At 38.8% G+C, this 15,910-nt stretch overlaps 1 protein-coding gene across 3 annotated transcripts in view; it reads left to right on the top strand.

Moving 5' to 3' along the window:
* The window catches only part of cadm1b (cell adhesion molecule 1b), a 155,502-nt gene extending 139,976 nt beyond the window's left edge, over positions 1-15,526 (top strand). For all 3 annotated transcript variants that reach the window (XM_065960284.1, XM_065960285.1, XM_020654944.2), the window contains 2 exons: positions 10,943-11,071; positions 11,223-15,526. In XM_065960284.1, the coding sequence (XP_065816356.1) occupies positions 10,943-11,071; positions 11,223-11,341 (248 nt within the window). In that variant the 3' untranslated portion in view covers positions 11,342-15,526. The remainder of the gene's footprint in view (positions 1-10,942; positions 11,072-11,222) is intronic.
* The last annotated feature ends 384 nt before the right edge of the window (positions 15,527-15,910 follow it).

The following is a 15,910-nucleotide window of genomic DNA, read 5'->3' on the forward strand; positions in this document are numbered from 1 at the left end:
TCCTCCATACTTTGACTTAGCTGTTTTTAAAAACTGATTTCAATAATAACCTTTCTTTTAAATGGCTATTAATTCAAAAGCACCGCTAAGGCTAGACAGATGGTGAGCTAACCTTGGGAGGTGACATTTGGATATGCCAGAATGTGACATTTTGATACAAAAACTATCCTTTAAGAATGGATCGCTTTATCAATAGCTGCTTTAGAGATACGGCAATTTTGTCCCTTTTGTCATGAGCGTTTCATGAATTAATACAGCTATGAATCGTGGGGTGGGAACATACACATAATAATGTTGAAACTCAGTATGAGACTGCTTCAAAAGCTCCAACGTTTTAAAGTGGCAGCTTTCAGATATCATCCATTTATACATTTTTTTTTTATCAAGCAGTTTGTGATTTAATAGTTTGTTTGTGCATACTGTATTTATTTATTTCCAAAAAATAAAGCTAAAAGTCACATAAATGGCACTGTCTGAATTCATGTCTGCTCTACTCAATGGGCCTCATTCACTAACAAGTGCGTACGTTTGAAGCACAAATCTGGGATTCATCAATGTATTCTTACTTGAATTTATTCTTACTCCGCGAACAAAAATAGAACTTCCTCAGACCATGCATACGCACAAAGGATTGACCAGCTTTCTCAGAAAATGTTAACACACACTCTTTTAACTAAATGATGACATATTAAAAATACATTCAGTAAATAAATATATATAAGCTATATAAATATATATTTTTTTTACAAATGTTGAAATGACAAGCATTAAAAATGTGAATTAACTAATGTATTTACTAAATGTATTAAATAATCATGAAATATTAGCCTTATCATCCTTTAATCTTAAATCTAATCGTCGACCACTCCAAATATTATTGATATGAAATATCGCATCTGTAACCAAAACAAGCTGATTAATTGGAGCCTATTTAAGAGCATGCAGGGAACATTTATGGTTATGATTTACATCTAAGAAAGTGTAAAGATCCAGCCTTGCTGAAGCAAATTGCAGCCGGTGCCTCCAGAAGAGAGCGCAGCCGACCCTTTTTAAGAACATTAAAGTAAGAACATTTCTACCCACATATTAGTGAATGAGGCCCAATGATACAGCTCTTCTGCATTCATTGCATGTTTCAAGTTACTGCCTCTTGTTTGAAATGTTCTACTTCAAAACAGCTTTTTCTTTCTCGCACAGAGTTATCAGCAGCTTTCCAGTGATCATGCTGCCTCCCTCTGGGTGTGGCTCTGCCAAAAAGGGAGTTGCTTTTGCAAAAGTGTGCATTACTCTGCATTTTTCCCCACTAAGCTGCTCTTCTTCTTCTTCACCTCTGAGTTATACAGCCAGCTCCATGTTTTCTGCCGTAGCATTCCAGTTATTTCCGATAGACAGGCTTGAAAAAGGATTTACCGTGATTTATGCAGTACATGCTGGGAGGATGTAATTGAGCTTTCTTGCAGTTCACTACTCTTCTAAATACCCTGTCACAGGGGCAATGGTAAGCTGGCTTGCGGTAGATTGCTTTGCACTCCCTTAATCAGCACAACAGCACAGTATAGCGTCGTCCCCCCCCAATAAGGAAGTATACAGCTTGATTTCTTATTCTTTCATTAGAACCTGAATGTGAATGCCATGGCCGCTGGCATCACCAGCTGAGATATGCTGTCGTAATCAGAGGTCACTGAACGGCTGCTGCATATGATTCTGGTTTTAAAGGTCCAAGCAGTAAATTTTTTAAGGCATAGACTTCAGTTATCCTCACACACATTGACACACACATACATAATCAAAATGCATATTTTTTTAACTGATCATAGCAAAAAAAAATACTCACACATCTCAGGAGGAAACATAAAGTGTCAGATAATATTATTTCAGATAGTTATTTAACAGTCCATGCAAAGACTTTTTGCATGGACCAAATATAAATATGGACAACACATGACCAGCTCCCCTTGTTGTACAAAATTGAAGCCAAAATACCAACATTTTGTGCTATTCAAATCATTTCTAGATATATTGGATGTATGTGATTGATAAATGATCAGGTCTTTTTCTTTATTCATTTAATTATGTCTAGTTCTGTTAGTGTTTGGATCATGGAAATTATAGTGATGAGGTTTTTTTTCCCCAGAGACTATCATGCAAACTCTGGGCAGTTTAAAACTACTAATTCAGAAGCTAACAGGATTCCATTTAAACTAAAAAACAACTCATACTGAATATTAAGTGACTGTCTATTGATAGGTAGACCTGTTTTGTGTCTTAGTGCTAGGGGTACCCACTCTTTTTGCATTAGGATCAAGTATTGCACCCATAATTTTGTATGTTGTGCCAGACTTTGATAGCTTCAGTTGAGTTAATGACATTATCATTATGACTGGGGTTAAAGTTTAAATTGCTAAAAATTCACTGATTCACTCACCAGATTAGACCCTCTGTTGTCCTCAGAGAACATTGAAGGTAGTTTCCAGATCACGTTAACACGCTCCTGCCCTATTTTGTGGGTCATGATAAATGCAAAAAGTAGATTTTAAACATGCCAGGACTCAACTTGCTACAGTTTCTTTTCTTCTGTGAAGTTTTCCTCCCCCTCGTGTTGTAGCCCTGCAAACTGAGTTCAAAGCCTGGATATGGTTTTGTGAAGTCAGAGAAAAATGCCATGTTAAAGCACACAGTCTCACAGTTGTTTGTCTTCCGTGCTCTTTCATGTTCACAAAGTTTCACAAGAGTTCATATTGTCAGGTCTTTCAGTGTCTTAAAACATGCAGAGGTGAATATATATCTATATATATAGAGAGAGAGAGAGAAAGTGTGTGTTTGTATGTGTGTAGACCTCATGGGAGAGATAAGTCACCCTTTCATTTGAACATTTCTTTCATATTTTTGGAAGTTATCAGACCTTGTTTTTGTGTGTGCATATTTGCATTAAAACAAAAAGCTTTTCCTTTGCATCTTGACATCTTGTTTCATGAAACCGTTGACTGACATGTGTGACCTTGTTTTTCACTGAGTACTTGTCTCGGATATATCAAACTTAGACAGGACCAAAAAGCTTTTTTATCTGAAGAAGTTCAACAAGCATTTGATCTTAAATGATGCATACTATTGTACATGAGATGGGAAGTAAATGGTTCTGATCTTAATCCTACACACTCACGATTCCAGACTTTAGCCAATCATATTGACAAGAACTGCCTTTAACGCCTACTGTTCAGAATCCACGAGCTAAATGTTAGCTTGACTGATGTTATTGCTTGGATTTGTTGAGCTGAAGACAAATTTGCACTTTGTTGTAGATTGATTAATCCCGGAGGGAAATTCGGTCGTTGCAGTTGCACTAAAAATATAGTTATATACAATCAAATATGAATAAAACAGTAATTCAATTAAAATATCAAGCAATGAGAAATAAGTTGTGCTTTACAAAAGTGCAGAGAGTGAGGACAACATGGAATATATACACAACTATTGCACAGTTTAAATAATATTACATTTTGTATTAACGGTTTCATTGCAGTCTCACCCTGCCTTGACCTCAGTCTTGACTCGGTCTTGATCACTAAATGTCTTGGTCTTGTGTCTTGGTCTTGTCTTGCTCTCAGAGCACTCTGGTCTCTGGTATGTCTTGTACTCGTTTAGTGTGGTCTTGACAACGAAACTACATGATTGTCAGAAATGTTGTAACTCTCAGTGAATATCTACAAACCCTTTCAGTGTTAATGTATTTGAGACTTTTTTTGGTGCATTAATTAAGCACATAACCTTAAATGTTCTAATTCATGTAATTAAATTGTCATAACATCAACCTTGCAATCTTGCAATTCATTTGTATATTACCATAACTTGGATGGTTGCAGCATCACAGAAGGATAAAACAGCCTTCCACAGGTTATCCATCATTGGTCATATTTCTTTTTTGGGGGGAAAGAGGGAATTTACCCAGAATCCCTGGCTCTGAAGGAATAAAGGGAGTCTGTGGCGATTATACTCCAGCTCATCAGATGCTCAGAGAGGATCCAAGGCAGGGACATCATATCCCGGCTAAGCCTTCCGTAACCCCCTTCTCCCCCCTGTGCTAGTCGAGAGGAGCCAGAGAGCAGACAGGGAACAAGGAATTATGTTGTAGACTTGATTAAAAAGGTCTTATGTTCCTGCAGAGCTCCAGTCGGGGGTAAATTGTTGTTTAGCATGATGCTTGGACCTCTGATGAGAGATCCAAAGTGGTATAAAAAGTCAGGAAGTAAGCAATAAAGATGCTTCTGGGTGTGATGAGTTAAAGTAGGTTTGTGCTTTATGGATGAAATGAGCTGTAAATGAACTGCCAATAAGAGCTTTGAGGCAAACATTACAGTATACATGACCCACAGTCTGGCCTCTGTACTACACCCTTTCGACGGAAAAATACCACTTACCATTTTATCAGTTTTATGGCTTGGTTAGCTTAGCCATCAGATGTTTATAGAATCAGAATAGCATATACGACTTCAGAGCTATTCCCTTGTCTTGGTTCCCTCAAACAAGTGAGTAAATCATGTGTTACTGTCCCATGCAGGTGGCATTTAAAAACTCCATTTCCGTTTCATACATACACACATACGTTGTGTTTTGCCGCCGGCAGCTCTGCTCCACATTTAGTGCTCGCAGGTTTCCACTGCTGTTGGATCTTGGGATTTTAGCCTTAACTCGTGCACACTATTGACTTCCACACACAGACTTTTATGAGTGGATTTAGTATTCAACATAATGAGCCATTAAACATTTACCAGTGTTGTTTTAACTCTCACGTGTATCATTACTCTTTGAAGTATTTCATTGGAAGAATTAGAGAATCATTTAGAAATGCTAATTAGTTTTTCTCTCACCCATTTGTTTACTCCGGTTCCCAGTTGAAGTTGTGTTTTTTCCGACCTGCAGGTTTTTTTTTTGTTTCCTTTAAATAGTTATTAAAGACAGAAAATATTGTAACGGTCCATTTTAATTGGTCTCCTGGGAGCAGGTCGGTAATGCCAGCCCACCTCTCGAGTTAAAAGAGTGTTTAACTGCAGTAATATTGTTTTTTCCATTAAGTGGTTGTAAATGATTATGGGAGCTCTATTTAGCACATTAGGGTTTGGAGATTGAATGTTGTGTACCAATGAACTTGTGATGTGTCTTCGTTTTTATAGCTGATGAAGTGTACTTTAGTAACATGGCAACTGTTGGAAAGAATATGTTTTTTTTTATTTCATCAACCCTTTTCCTTGCCTTGATCTCCACTTGTGAGGAAAAACATGTTGAAGAGGGAGCTATGAAGTGTAGATTGGTGTTATCGGCTTTCATGCGGAGAGTTTTGCCAATCTTTAAGATACAATAAAGTGGAGGAGTTCAAGTTCACTGTCACGATTTCCATTCATTTGTCTTTTTATTAGTGGTCGCCACACTCTCACATGTATTTCAGCACCTCTGTAAATGTCACAGCTGTATTTGTACATCTTCAAATCATTGTTTGGGTTGTTACAAAGGACTCGGGGAATCTATTTAGCAGCAGAGCGGTGGCATTGGAATTGAACAGGGGGACTATAATGTGCTATGTTGATGGTCTGCTACAACAAAAATGCAGAAAATGATTTGGCAGAGATTGCCCATGTATGCTCATCTCATTATGTCCATTTCCTTTTTAAACAGCAACACACACAAAAGCCATGGCTGTAAGCTGTTCAATGCTGCAAAGTGGCTATTGACTGTCCTTCAGAAATGCCCCTTTGTCCTGCCACTGGCAAGGAAAGGGTTAATGTGAGTCAATTCTGTGAAAAATAAAGTGAACGCTTAGCAAGAGAGGCATTGTTTCAATTATATCCATGTAATTACGTCTATTGAATATGTTTGTGTGTGTGTGTGTGTGTGTGTGTGTGTGTGTGTGTGTGTGTGTGTGTGTGTGTGTGTGTGCGCGTGCGTGTGTGCATGTGTGAGATATGCCTTGTTATGTGACAAGAAAACTATTAAAAGAAAAATAAGATGGGCAAACTGAAACTCTGCTCCATGTAATCAGGATGGTGACAAGCTCGCAGCTCTGATCTCCTCGCTGACAGATGCACAGTTACTGACCAGAGCGCCAATTAGTCATTCCAGTACAGAGGTACGACTGTAAAGCATGCAGGGCTGGGAGTTCAGCGGAGCAGATTTCACCGCCGCGCAGGCACAGGCATCAGTTGCAAATCCTCTTTATTCCTCCATAAATCCCCACGGCTGTGCACATCCTGTCAGGGCGGCGGTGTGGGCATGTCAGCACTCCCCAAGCAGAGCTGTGGACAGCGGCCACATTACAGACATCATCAAATTCTACTTATTTCAAGTGTGAGGCCACAAAGGCTGCTGTAATAACGCTGTCTGTCATTCAGCAGGTTTTTTTTCTACTCAATATACCTTGTAGTTTTATGAATGCATATATATTGAACATTGACCAACGGAGGGAGATAAAAAGCCTGATCCTGGATATGTGGGGCAAGTGAATGACTAATAAACACATAATGAGTGAGGACATAAATATCAATAAAGACACTAAAATAAGACCTTGTAGGTTTCAGAAATCAAGATCATGGACAGTTAGAGATCAACAACTTACTTAACTCCAGATCCATTTAGGAAGAAGGCACTTACAGCTGTGCATTATTTAGGCAACTTCCCCTGACGTAAAAATGCTTGAGTATATAATGCAGTCATCTTAATTTTTCAAATCCTACATTCATTCTCATAACTTTAGGATTAAGTTATCAGAGTGCAGCAAAAGACAAAGTATTTTGTCAAAGATTGTTTTTTCAACCCTATGATTCATTAAGAATGCTTTCAATCAAGACTTCCATCTATACGCCTTTTGTTCTTTGTGTGCCAGTCATTCCTTGCTGCACTATTTTTCCAGTGAAGGTAGGCGGTTTTAAAGCACCCTCATACAGCTGTTTTGGACGCCCCTCGGTTCGTCAGATATGAGACCAGTTGTCACGGCAAACCAACAAAGTTGCAGCAATGGAAGTGGGAAAGTGAACTCGTTCAGATATAACTGATTCTACCTAGCCATGGCATTTTTTTAAAGACCAGAAACATGGTAAAACTATGATGAATATTGGAGATGCTTTTTAAAAATGGAGAGGGGTTAGAGCACAGAAAGGTTATTTTATCCTTCCTCCTGTTTGTGTTTACTATCTGAAAAATAAACTGGTAAAACTAAAGAGAATGTCCTCGGAAAACTTGGCATTACAGAGTCTGATGAGATGTTGGTACTTCTAGTTCACGTCCTTCTACACAGAAACATGCGGCTGGAAAATAAATATTGTGTTGTTAGTAAGACAGATTTTACTAAATGTTTTATGTCAAACCCCCTCGTAAACAAGATGGTTCATCTCAAGGGGCTATCCATCAATAAACAAATTATTGCACAAATCCTTTTTCTATTATGATATTGGGTTGGTACCCTTAGTTGCTGTCCTTGTGGATTGATCACATATATTTAGAAAAGTAATTAATTCACATTTATCCTCATAACAAGTCTTACAAAAAATACATTTGAGTGGTTATTGGGAATGAACTGATGCAGCCACAAGTCTGGTACATCAACACACTAATAAAGTGAAAAGTACTTAAGAACAGCTTTCAAGGTGTTGTTTAAACACTCACAGCAATAACCTACAGGAAATCTCTTTCCTCTCTGTGTCCACATTGTGACCTTAAGCTCATGAACACAGTGAAGGCGGAAGTTGAGGTTCCCAGTGCGGGCAATAAGATCATCCAAGCAGCGCGTCATGGTAGTGTTAGTCCCTAACGTCAGGCTCAAGAAACACTATACATTTCTTTGTGAGACCCCTACTGCCTGGTGAAGGCACCAAACCTCTATACATCCAGCTGATACACAGGTTTTTCTGCAGTGATAACATTAATGTCTTCGTCAGGGGTTATTTTTTTCCGACTTGAGAAAAGCTTGCTTCAGAGCCACGGAATTCATTTTACACATGTTTTCATTGGCTGAATAGTACATCTCATGAGCGGTGACCTTTATGTTCTCAATCTTCTTACAATTTGCTTTACGCCTCTATATTGCATTGCATTATGTAACATGTCTTGTAATCTCCTTACAATATAAAACAGGCTGTGGCTGCAGCAAAAAAAATAAATGAAAATGGGCAGAACAGTAACATTTATTCAGCTTATATTGAATTGGAGATCGTGTTTTTGTGGCTTTCCCCTTTAATCAATTCACAACTGACAAACAAAAAAAACAATGTTCAACAGTGTATTTAATGCAGGCAACATGATATGCATCCAAGCAGAACAGGTGATACTGTAGGTATTATGGGATTCTTAGTTTCTCTTTGACATTTTTGTGATTCTCGAGGCTTACTCTGGGCGAATTTCTCTACCTGTTACATAAAACTCTCCCTCGCTGTGCAGAGGCGGCCGAGACCCGGCATGTTTCCTCGTGGATGTGTCAAACGCAAGACAGCAGGGAGCAAGGTGAGGGCAGGAAGGTGTGGGAGGTTAAAGGAGAGGAGGGCGGGGGGGAGACAGGTCTCTGCACAGGCCATTTAGTGGGTGAATGTTCATTAGCATGTAGCATGAGCTGTTCCTTCTCCTTGGGGGAGTGAGATGTGCGATCTGACATCCCTGCAACCCTAAACAAACGCTGCCTTGCTTATTCACACACATCAACACAATGCTACGCCTTCCTCCACAAAGACAGGTCCGTTTTAAAAGAGCGCTCAACTGAAGCGCAACTTTTCTCATTAATTAGCTTCATTCCAGCTGCTCTTCCAAGACGTCCTCCCGCTGACTGAAGGCGACCTAAATAAGGTCGTGTTTAGGTTGAAATGGGAGTGTGTCACATGTCTTGGACCCCTCAACCTCGACTTATTACGCCCTCACAGTGCTGAGAAATTCCGCACCCTTCGCTCGTCTTTTATCAAAATCATTCAAGTTCAGAGCATGACTAGTGAGATTGATGGAAAATTGAGCTGCTCTCTCAAGCAGCAAAGAACAGTGGAGCCATTCCCTCGCCTGCCACTCCTCCATCAGTCCAAATGTGCACAGATATAGACTATTGATAAACGCCTCTGAACTATTCTGAGACTGGAAATTTAAAGGCTTTGAAATTTTGCCTTGTTCTTCTGCGGTGCACGGATAAATCTGGCTAAATGTTAGACAGTGATGCTCTCCACCACCTGAGGCAGCAACGTATTTCTCTGCATGGGGACACCGGGCGCCAATTTATCTCCAGACTTGTGCCTATTTCTGGTGATTGAGCTCTATAACTTCCTGAAATGGCCTCTTAAATCACAATGTATTTTACAGTGTGTGAACTGGCACAGAAATTGCAGACGGTGTCTACTGCTTCATGGTGAAATAACTGTCTTAAAACATTTTTCAACATTGCTCACTCAAGGGTCTTGGGCGAGCATTTCAACTTTAAGGAGCACTGAAGATGTTCCAATAATGAGCTGGGTTGAACAGTATACCCTCCCAAATGCAGGGTTATAACTTAGACAGACATCAGACTTCATTTCCAAATATGTTTTTTTATGTTTTTCTAAATCAAAGGAACATATTACTATCATGTCAAAGATGCACTTAGACTTTCGTATCAAGAGCTACTGGATATGAAATACCACTCTCATATAAGTGTGATGCATACTATGACAAATTTACCATCCAGTTAGCTTGGCTTGCACAAAGACTATAAACAAGTAAGTGCGGCTGCCCAAGGAGTAGTCCAGCATGAACTAATCCCTGTAAAATCCCAGCGTGTCTTTTTTTTGTATTGACTATCCAATGTCATATAATGGGCCTGTTTCTATTAACTTTATCTTAAAGTGCAGAAGTGACTTCAAGGCTTGTCCAATCCTGCAGTGTGAGGTGCAAGGCTAAAAACGTTTTACCTATTGTCTCAATAAGGAAAAAGGTTGTTTTCTGTAGCCTAGTTTAGCATTATTCCCTCCAGAATGCTTAAAGAACATTGGACAGCATCCACTTACATTTGTCATCATTTTCTGGGGTTGTTCAGTTAGGGCATTTTATAAATCTGCATCTTTGAATCCTGTATGTTTTGGAAATTTTAAAATGTAACCTTTATTTAACCAGTTGAGATTAAGCTGCACAATTCCACTCAAACAACGGGCAGCCTGAGACTGAGTGTGCCTCAGATAGAGTTGGTGTTGGGGAAAGACAGACTGTAGTTGTAAAGTTTTTGTAGTTCAGGGCTCAAGCAGGTTTTCACCATGCTTTATGCCGGTTGTTAAAGAGGGCCAATGTGTGTAACAGGGATCTTTAGAGGTGTTGATATATATCCATATGTATTACAACCATCATCAAAATCTTGGAAAGAAGGCCAATAGGTGTTTATTTCCGAAGAAACAAATTCTCCTTTTATTTTAATTGGATGGATTTAAATTAAAATTGATTTTGAATTATGGTATTGTCAACAGGATGACAGCACTACATGAAGTACAGAGAGACATTTGTGAGAAGACAAAATATAAAACATTTCCGATAATCATAAGCCTTATTTTGGTGTTTTAAAAGCTCAATTATTGGCAGGGGCAGGGTTGCTGGATTTGTCAGTAAGTGAGAACTAAACGTTTTAATAGCCTATTTGTGGGTTGTTATTTTTTTGTCACAAACTGTAAACCATTTACCATCCTCCATGGACCAACTTGTGCTGTGGTATCTTCTCATTTTCTTGGTAAACAACATTAGCTGGCACTTTTCTCTAAAGCCTTTTCAAGTGTTTCCTCTGTGGTTAGGTCATGCTAAAATGCTCTGAGAGAAAACAAACCAATTTAGTTTATTTTGGCAGCCTAATGATTTAATGGCCAAAGATAGCAGTGTGGTCCCCGTCTGTCTGAAGGTATTAGCTGTGTGACTGGCTGAGAGGGTTTACTGATCATGAAATTATTTATGGTTATTGTCTTGTTTCTAGACTCCCGAGCCGGCGAGGGGGCACCTCAGAAAATTGACCATGCTGTCATCGGAGGAGTGGTTGCCGTGGTGATGTTTGCCATCCTCTGTGCACTCATTGTTCTCGGTCGATACTTCGCCAGACACAAAGGTAACGCACCAGCAGGGCAATCATACTTGATCATGAACAAATCTTAACAGTTCAAGTGTTTTTTGTTGCAAGTTGAGTGCAAGAGGGTTTGAAGTGCAGCATGGGTGGATGAGGGGGTGGATGTGGCTAATTTGTCTGGCTTATTTTGCAGGAACTTACTTCACACATGAAGCCAAAGGGGCGGACGACGCAGCCGATGCAGACACGGCAATCATCAACGCGGAGGGGGGACATAACAACACAGACGAGAAGAAGGAGTACTATATCTAAACTGGACAGGCCGGGAGAGACGGGTGGGGATGCTGAAGGTGGTGGTGGAGGAGGTGGCGCTGTAGAAGCCTAATGTTTAACTCTGATGGAGGCGAGGAGGGCTAGATTCAAAGAGGAAGAGAGGAAAGTGAAAAGTAGGACTGCCATGGCGAAGTGGTAAGAAGAGGATGCGCTGAGTCTCCCATCCGACCCTTCCTGGACTGCTGGGGCCTATTCTGTACAGTTTGATTATTTTACGGACTATTTTGTGCCTTGTTCAATTTCTTTTGTTTCTTCTGTTGTTTATTTCTTCCCCTTCACATGCTTGTTGGATTGGGTTATGTTCAATATATTCCACTTGATCCTCTTTTGCTTTTAGCTTTTTGAGGAGACTAAATGGGCCTGGTGTTTGTCTTTTTGTGCCGCAGCTAGCATTTAGCCCATGAAACCAGATCAGAGGAGCCACGTCATCCACATCACTATTATTTTTCTTATTGCTATTGTATAAATCTCAAACACAGTTGAAACAAAGTTTTTCCTGCTGGGTCAATGTCTACCAGTCCCTGCAAATTCACCACATTTTACCTCGTACATGCAGGTCTGATGGGTTTCAACATTTCGCAGCGCTGACCTCATCCATCCCTTTAGAGGTCAGGTTCACTGCGTTGATTTCCTATCTTACAATCATGACTTTAATTTGGTCATCGTAGAACAGGTTTGGCCCTGAAAGTGAAGTAAGAGTGATGTTAATTCTCACACTAAACCACAATCTCTCATTGGTTTCATGTAAACCTCTAACAATTAGTAGATGTGAGGTCAGTGTAGTATTTTTATTAGGGTATTGTGATGTCCAGTCTGAGATATCCTGACAGCAGTAATGTGCCATGATATAGAGTTACAGTTTCTACAGAGAAAATCTAAACTTTTTATTCTATTGATAGAAAGAACAACATTAAAATCAACAGTAGCAGAAAACCTTTAGTGTCAGCTATTGTCCTTCCTTTGTAAAAGTATGAAAGAATTAGTTTGTGATTCAAAGAAAAAGTTATTTGTTTTATGGCAAGAGTTTGAACTAGAAGATACCACTCTCATGTGTGAACGATCAAATTGAGCTGCAGCCAGTTAGCCTAGCTTAGCATAAGGACTTTAAAATGGTGCGAAACAGCCAGCCAAGTTAAAGGAAAACACAAATACCAATACATCCCTCAAGAACATTTTTTCCCCTAAAAAGTAAGCTAAAACATATTAACTGATTAAAACGGAGCCAGGTATCTGATTCTAACTTTTGCACAGTCTATGTGCTAAGCCAAGCACCCTGTCTCTGGCTGAAGCATCATGGTTTGTATATAAACATGAGAGTGGGATCACCATTTCACTCAACTCTTAATAAGAGTATGAGAAGATTTATGAAAATGTCAAACATTGTATCTGGAATGATTTTAGTCACATTTGTCAGAGGTATTTTTTCTATCATCCTTACGATAGATGGAACAAAAACATGGCAGAAAACATTTTGTAATAATTTAAGAGCCAAAAGACCTTCTGTCTGTTTTCTGTAGGGTAAGACCTTATTTTGATTACATATACCCTGAAGTATCTGTCATAAGTCTTGTTAAAATGTATTATTTGTTATGTATTGGTTCAGCCTGCTGTGTATGCTTTTTGTTTAAACATGAATTCCTGGGGGCGCCGGTAGCCTAGTGGTTAATGTGCGAGTCTTATGTACAGAGGCTATAGTCCTCCAAGCGGGTGGCCCGGGTTTGAATCCGACCTGTGGCTCCTTTCCCGCATGTCATTCCCCACTCTCTCTCTCTCCCTGATTTCAGACTCTATCCACTGTCCGATCTCTAAAAGGCATAAAAAGCCTAAAAACGAACCTTTAAACATGAATTCCTGCACATTTTCATACCACTCACATGGTCCACCCTGGACCAAATATAACAATTGTTAAAGCGTGCACACATTCAATAAGAATTACAAGTGTTCAGCAAAGACCCAAAATCCACAATGTAGAGTGCTCCTCTCTTAGTGATTGATTTTTAAAGAAATCTGATAACATAGTAAATGACCATTAAACTGGAAATGTAACAAGGGCATCCTATTTTTTATTTTCTAAGGTTTTTTCTTTTTATTTAATTGTTATGTACTGAAGGAAGTGAGAATGTTCAACTTTCAATGGCAAAGTTTGCTTTCACTGATGTATCACTGAGATATGTTTGTATGAATAACCACAGCTAGTGAAAAATACATTTTCACCACTGATTTCCTCTGCTTTGAAATACTTGCTACACATACTTTTTGGCCTTGACTTTACACGAAAAAAGAAACATTCAATCACTGCAAACATGAATCACTTACATTTCCTTGCTGTCTGTTAAGACATTTTACCTTTGGGCTGTCTTTGATAACTTGTAAAGGCTCTCGGCCTTACAAGTTATCAAAGATCTGTGTGGAGCTTTGGACTTGGTTTGGGAAAGATCATTTTCTTACTGTCATCCTGCAGCCTCAAACCTTCACAGAGGAGCCGTCTACTGTTACGAATGTTTGTTTTTTTCATACCAATCCAAATCAGAAGATGCTACGCTTGCAGACAGAGACGCAGCATGTGTGCACACACCATGCATGCTTAATGCCTCTGTCACAGCTAGAAGAGAAAAAAAACCTGTTTGTTAATTAGTGAGGGATTTCATTGTATTGCCTGAATAAGAAAAATAAAATCTGTATATGTATAATGAAAAAGGATAACCACTGCCTTAAAACCACCTCTTGATACTTACCATTATAAAGGAAAAGACTGAAGGACTTAATTTAGTGCCTTCTTTGATTTGAGGCATATGGTTAGTATCGTACAATATCCTCATGTACAATCTTACAGTATATCTTGTATATTTCTGTCCTTTATAACTTACAGGGCCAATACTCACACAAGTTGTCTGTATTTACGCACTGTAGACATGCATCAAAATAACCTGGAGCATAAAAACGCTTGAATAAGAACAAAAAGATCAGTATTCCTTTGTTCATCAGGGTGGTGTGGCAGCTTCCATTTAATCGAATGTTGTATGCAAGGATGTATTATTTAATGTCTTGATTCTGATTTGCAAAAAATTCAATTTGATCAAGATTTTTTTCTTCTGCTACACTTTGTTACATATTTGGATATCTTCAAGGACAAGGCCCAATAGAATCAGAGAGGGAAAGAGTACTAAAAGCTATAAAAGCTTTAATCACAGTACATTTTACTGGATTTCTGTTGTCATGGATACAGTTACAGTATGTGCATGACGATTTCTATTTCGAGGTTTGATATTTGTCTTAAATGGTTACAAATTGATTGCTACTTTGAAATCGGGGAACATTAAAAACATTGTGTGAAGTATCATTCTGAAGCAGTTTATATGATTTGTTTTAAATACTTGATATTTAGTATGTTTGTTTTCACTCTCTCAGGTTCATGAGTGTTAATAGTTGTGTTTTTTGCATCTCAGGTAGAATGCAAATTTTAAACGGCCCCAAGTATATACTGTAGTACCACAGCTATTCAAACGTGCAGAAATCACAAGGTGTACATGTTTTTTCCTCATTTGTACATGTTTTTGTGTTCTTAATATGGTGCACTGTTACAGTAAACATTCAATATTATTTTGCATAGACCTAGTTCACAAAGAAAGAAAACTAGATTTGTTAAGCAAACAAAAATTATGTACAGTCAGTGTCAACAAAATCACAATGATGTTCATGAAAACTTCTTCTTCTTCCACCGTAACACTTTGCTTATACAGTATCGGTTATTTAGTAATTATAGGATGTGACCACAGACAGTCAATCAATCTGTTTGCATTCAGTCAAGTCACGCATACATTTTCATAGATGAAAAGATTGTGTATTTACTGTGACATGAAGTTTTATGAATGATCTGTAACATTTATTGGATATTTGGATGAAGCTCATGTTTAAAGCCTGAAGGAGGGGAGAGGGGAGGCAGAGGGGAGTTTGGTTATTTTATTACCTCCCAAAACGGTTGTATTTTGTTGCTCAATCTTAATTTCTTCTTTCTGTGCCCAGGTGACATTTTTATTTTGTGTAGTAAAAGATGTTTCTCATATGACCATGCATATTTTGTATTGGTTCACACCAACATTTTTACAAAAGGAAAAAAAAATTGAGAAGAGTTCTTGTCTTAATAAAAAGATATCAATGTTTAAAGTGCCGTGCTGTTGTGACTTGATCAAAAACGTGGGTTTCACTTTGTAGTCGTGTCCCGCTTGGAGACGGCAGAATTTATTAACTTGTATTTGTTGTCATATTCCCTCTTCCCGCCTAGCATGCTGAATACATTAGCTGGATTGAACCTGTTCACTTCATCCTAAGCTGCTGATACTTGTCAAACTCCCAAAGAAGAAAGATTCTCGAGCTGAGGTAAAAAATACTATAGTGACGTTGATCAGATGTGGGTGAGCAGCAGGAGCAGAAATCTGAGCTCCCATCAGTGACTGACACATGCACTGTGCTACAGAGAGAGGCGAGAAACATTTTAAAATGACAAGATGACTGACACCGACAGGCTCGGGGGCCTCTGTTAAGGTTTGC

This window comes from Labrus bergylta, chromosome 11 (genome assembly GCF_963930695.1).
Source record: "Labrus bergylta chromosome 11, fLabBer1.1, whole genome shotgun sequence".
Taxonomy (NCBI): domain Eukaryota; kingdom Metazoa; phylum Chordata; class Actinopteri; order Labriformes; family Labridae; genus Labrus; species Labrus bergylta.